The sequence below is a fragment of the Artemia sp. Qi Xiang Cuo genome, chromosome 10, assembly GCF_049724085.1.
Source record: "Artemia sp. Qi Xiang Cuo chromosome 10, ASM4972408v1, whole genome shotgun sequence".
Taxonomy (NCBI): Eukaryota; Metazoa; Arthropoda; class Branchiopoda; order Anostraca; family Artemiidae; genus Artemia; species Artemia sp. Qi Xiang Cuo.
This window is the reverse complement of record NC_142803.1, coordinates 73245702-73251311: the sequence shown is the minus strand read 5'-3', so window position 1 is coordinate 73251311 and position 5610 is coordinate 73245702. Positions and strand designations below refer to the sequence as shown.

General features: G+C 32.7%; 1 protein-coding gene across 1 annotated transcript; it reads left to right on the top strand.

Annotated features, from left to right (window-relative positions):
* Positions 1-4235: 4235 nt before the first annotated feature.
* On the top strand, positions 4236-5610 carry LOC148948146 (uncharacterized). Its single transcript, XM_089095207.1, has 2 exons — positions 4236-4801; positions 4970-5610. The coding sequence occupies exons 1-2, from the start codon at positions 4546-4548 to the stop codon at positions 5422-5424; spliced, it is 711 nt and encodes a 236-aa protein (XP_088951333.1). The 5' UTR covers positions 4236-4545; the 3' UTR covers positions 5425-5610.

The window sequence follows — 5610 nt, the reverse complement described above, 5'->3', positions numbered from 1 at the left end:
AATCATCTCGTAGAGCTGTTTCTAAGTCAATCTTCTCCCCTGTGTCGGTATGACGAACGATGCGTCACCACCAAAGCAGGGATAGTCCTGGTGCTTCAGATGGGAATATCAAGTTATAATACATGTAAGAGAGGAATAAAGTTAGCTGAATTCGGCTGTTAAATGTTGGGAGAGTATATTTTGTATTTTATTGTTTTAGAACTAATGCAGAAACTCCCAATTGATTGGTTCTGGTTCTTCGTGATTGTTGAGATGTAAAATATTTATATTTTGGTTGTATGATTTTTATTCAATATTTATTTTATATTTATTAAAATATACTAGATTTACCCTTATCCAGCTATGTTATGTATTTTTTTGTAAGAATTCCAGTTTTTTTTTGTCCTATGTTAACGAAATTCGTTGAATGTTTTAGGTTATCTTTTGCTTTATAAAAAGGAGATTTTGAAAACGATTTGAGATAAAACATCTACATTCTATACATTTAATTTTATGTATGTATATCATTTCTTTTTATTTACATTTTTACATGTGACTAAAAAGAAAAAGCAGTCGCTTTTGTTTAGTCAGCTTTACGATTAAAATTTGTATATTTCTGTTTAATTTAAATTTTCTTTTAGAATTTGAAGACGCTGTACCATGTGACCTTGAGAAGCCCTTTCATTTTCCAAACCATCTTTTCTCACCAAAACGTGAAGATGTTCCCTCGTTAAATATATCTAGTATTTCAGGACCATTTAAATTTGAATACGACACCAAGGAATTGCAACGCAAATTTTGTAACAATGAAGGTTTATCTGAAACATTGTATTTTTGTTGATTGAAATGTATTGGATATTATTTTATTGGACAAAAAAAGAACAAAGAGACTTAATCTTAAGATGGAACTTTTGTTTTATCCTTTTCCAATGTGCAGGTGTTGGCCAAACCACTTTTGCAGTCTTTAATGAAGATTTTTAAATTTTCACAAAGTAGTTTTGCAGGTTTTATTATTTTCAAATGGCTTGGTAATAAGCCTTAAAACTACAATTCTATATAAATTTTATAATCCATATATAAAGTGGATATTTTTCTTCAAATTAAGTGATAAAGAACTGAATTGGTCTTATTGATTTGATTTTAGGGTGAATTTGACAGAAGCAGAAATTCGGCTGTTATTATCTGAACCGTCTACCAGAAGCCTTTAGTGTAGAGTAATGATTTACTGAAAACACTAAATTCAAAAAAAAGTACTGAATTCATTTTGTGCAGATGAAGTCAAAAGTTTCTTGTCTGTTTAGGAACGAGTTGTTTTAAATATTTATCTAGAAGAACATAGCGAATCTCATTGGATTTAAAAAAAAGATTATAGTCATGTTTTCCTCAGGCAGATGAATACTTTTACTACAAAGTGAAAAACGATGAAAAAAAATCGAAACGAACAATCATAGTTAGTTTTAATTTATACCAAACAAACGTGTTTTCTGCATAATACACGATCATGAGCTCTTAAAAGTTCCGTTTTCAATCACCAGTTATCAGTCACCTTTGACCAGTTATCAGTGATAGCCTAAATATTGTTTTATTTAACAATTCGCTTATAGCCGATGAAATGTGAATTAAAACAATGTATTTATTTTTCACAGTTCAATAGAAATTTTTAAGCTGAAATATGTGCTTGGACTCTATAAAAAAAGTAAAACCCATCAATGAAATCTGCTCGTAATTTACTTAAGCCTGACTCTTTGTATAAAAGGAATTTTTTTCAAACGATTAAAAAGTACACGAATACTGATGGCGGTGCCACTATGTGCGGCCAGATTATCCTGAATTTCTTCTTCTTGTTCTTGTTACATATCTTCTTGTTATAATAAGTCCTCTTATTTGTTGTTATTTTTCCTTTCCTTTACTTATGGCCTGATTCATACCAAGGCATACTTTTTTATCTTTTGAGGTTTTATTTTCGCTCTTTCGTTCCAATAGAATAACAGATCTTAAGCCGAACTGGCCAGCCATGACAAAAAACCAACAAAGAGAAAAATCTCTAAAAAAAACAAACAAACGAGACTGTGGCCAGTGGAGATAAAAGAAAAAGAACAGAAACAAAACAACGCGGATATTTCGCCTGTATACAAACAAGGCGTCTTCAGCACGAAACACACAAAAAAAAACAAAACAACAAACAACATAAACCTAAAAACCAATAAACCCACCACCAAAAAAAAACAAAAATGGCATCTTGGTGAACACTAATTTACGTTGGGAAAAGATGCTAAAATAGAGTTAATTCAGTGAGGACACCAGAGTAACTGAGGAAAAATAAAAAAAACTGTGAATTAACTTAATTATTTAGTTGTGAAATAATCATTTTGTTAGATATTACTGAATCAAATCGTTATGGTCTAGCATGTAAAATATTCCCCTGGTGATTATTTAAAATCTTTACTCCCTTATTGACAATTGATTCACTCTATAGAAGGTTATCATAAATTGGGTCAATATTTAAATTACCCGTGTCCCTATTTATGGAAAGGTTAGCAAACATATGGGTTGGACTCCTTAGACCTTTTTTGTAAGCATTTAAATAGTCAATTATCAATGTAAGCATTGATAATAATATTAAATTTACAGTTGAATTTGAGGATAATAATAAATTACCTTTTCTGGATATTTTATTAATTAAAAGGGATTTCCATTTACTTTTCTCGATTTACAGAAAACCTACGCACAATGATAGGTATTTAAATTTTCATTCTTGCCTCCCTATGTCGGTGAAAAGGGGGGTTGTAATTTCACTAGTGGATAGAGCCTTTAAAATCTGTTCCCAGGAATTTTCTGGATTCGGAATTGTTATACTTGAGGGATATTTTATTTTGTAATAGTTATCCTATTAAGTTCATTGATAAAATAATTGAAAATAGACGGGCCAAACATAGTAGTAGGTTTATTGAGGTTTCTCAGTCTTTAGATTTAGTTGTATCAAAAAGCTTCATTTCATTACCATATGTACCTGGTTTGGGGGAGAAACTTTCACGGGTTTTACGCAAATTTGGTATTGATACATGTTTCCAATCGCTGAGGCCAACGAGTAGTTTTTTTAGTTCTGGTAAGGACTCAACTCAGGGAAATTTAGTAAGTGGGGTGTATAAAACTCCGTGTTCTTGTGGGAAGTTCTATATTGGTAGGACTCACCAACAATTTGTTGAAAGGTTTATTGAACACCGTCATTCAATAGAAAAAACCCTACAATTAAGCAAGCCTCCAGAAACTTTCGTTTCAGCTTTAGCAGAGCATATTTGGCTTCAACCAGATCATTTGGTAAAATTTGATGAAGCCTTGGCTATTTCTAATGATAAGGGGTACACCCAATGGGCCAGGGAAGCCATAGAAATTAAAAAACATATGTTTGCTAACCTTTCCATAAATAGGGACACGGGTAATTTAAATATTGACCCAATTTATGATAACCTTCTAAAGAGTGAATCAACAGTCAATAAGGGAGTAAAGATTTTAAATAATCACCAGGGGACTATTTTACCTGTTAGACCAAAACGATTTGCTTCAGTAATAGCTAAAAAAAGGATTATTTCGCAACTGAATAATTAAAGTAATTTACAGTTTTTTATTTTTCCTCAGTTACTCTGGGGTCCTCACTGGAGTAACTCTATATTAGCATCTTTTCCCTACGTGGTTTTTTTTGCGCCGATTGTAAATTTTTTTTTTTTTTTTTTTTTTGGTGGGGGGTTTTTTTGGTTTTTGTTTTATCTTGTTTGTTTTTTTTTTTTGTTTTTTTTGTCTTTCGTGCTGAAGACGCCTTGTTTGTATACAGGCGAAATATCCGCGTTGTTTTGTTTCTGTTGTTTTTCTTTTCTCTCCACTGGCCACAGTCTCGTTTGTTTGTTTTTTTAGAGATTTTTCTCTTTGTTGGTTTTTTGCATTAGAATAACTAATTTTATAAGCTAATATAAGTATCAATATAAGTCTCACCTAATATAAGTATCACCATGAAAGAGAAAAGAGTTATTGAAAATAAAATTAGCTGTCCTATTGAAATCTATTGAAAGAAATACTGTTTTTTCTGATTTTAACTCTATAAACTTTCAAAACATTTTGAAAGATAGGGATTTTTTTTAAGTCTTAATAGTTTTGATTTTTTGTGTTATTTGGTTAACTCTGTAGATTTTTGAACTTTTAGATCCGACTTCACCACACGTGTCTGGACTTCACTTACGGGGAAATACGTCACTAGTTGTTTCAAATAATCAATCCACAAGCAGTTTCTTAATTTTGTGTGCGTCAGAATCTTAAGGAATAGGATTAGAAAATCAGAAAACAGGTTTGAAAAGTCACCTTCAAAGTAAAAATGAAAAAAAATTGAAAAGATATCAAAGAACTAATAAAAAGAAAAAGACATATAAATGTGAGGTATGTGACAAGTCCTTTTCTCAAGCATCAACTTTGTACACCCATAAGAGAGTGCATACGGGTGAGAAGCCGTTTAAGTGTGATGTTTGTGATCAAACCTTTTCTCAATCAGCACATTTGAACTCCCATGAAAGAGTGCATATGGGTGAAAAACCGTTTATGTGTGATGTTTGTGACCAAACCTTTTCTCATTTAGCATGTTTGTACAACCATCAAAGAATGCATACGGGTGAGAAACCGTTTAAGTGTGATGTTTGTGATCAAACCTTTTCTACAGCATCAAATTTCAACACCCATAAGAGAGTGCATACGGGTGAGAAGCCGTTTAAGTGTGATGCTTGTGACCACACTTTTTCTCATGCAGCAGGTTTGAACACCCATAATAGACTGCACACGGGTTAGAAACCGTTTAAGAGTGATGTTTGTGATCAAACCTTTTCTAAAGCATCACTTTTGACCCGCCACCACAGAGTGCATACGGGTGAGAAGCCGTTTAAGTGGAATGTTTGTGATAAAACCTTTTCTAAAACATCACCTTTGTACACCCATAAAAGAGTGCATACAGGTGAGAATCCGATGAAGTGTGACTTTAGTGACCAAACTTTTTCTCATGCATCAAGTTTGAACCGGCACCAAAGATTGCATACGGGTGAAAAGCCGTTTAAATGTGATGTTTGTGATAAGACCTTTTCTGAAGTATCAAATTTGAACTCCCATAAAAGAGTGCATACGGGTGAAAAACCGTTTAAGTGTGATGTTTGTGATAAGACCTTTTCTGGAGCATCATATTTGAACACCCATAAAAGAGTGCATACGGGTGAGAACCCGTTTAAGTGTGAAATTTGTGATAAAACCTTATCTACAGCACAAAATTTGAACGCCCATAAAAGAGTGCATACGGGTGAAAAACCGTTTAAGTGTGACGTTTGTGACCAAACCTTTTCTACTGCATCACATTTGAACCGGCACCAAAGAGTGCACACGGGTAAGAAACCTTTTAAGTGTGATGTTTATGACTAAACCATATTGATGAGAAACTTTTCAGTTTGAAAGGGTATTTTCATTTAATTCGGCTCTGCCTTAGAGTTTAACAACCTATTCTAGAAAAAGCCTCTCAGTTTATAGACTACAACAAAACCATTGGAACAAAAGTGATTTTTATTAAAAAAATAAAACCTAATGAAGAATTAAAGCTGTTCCACTTTG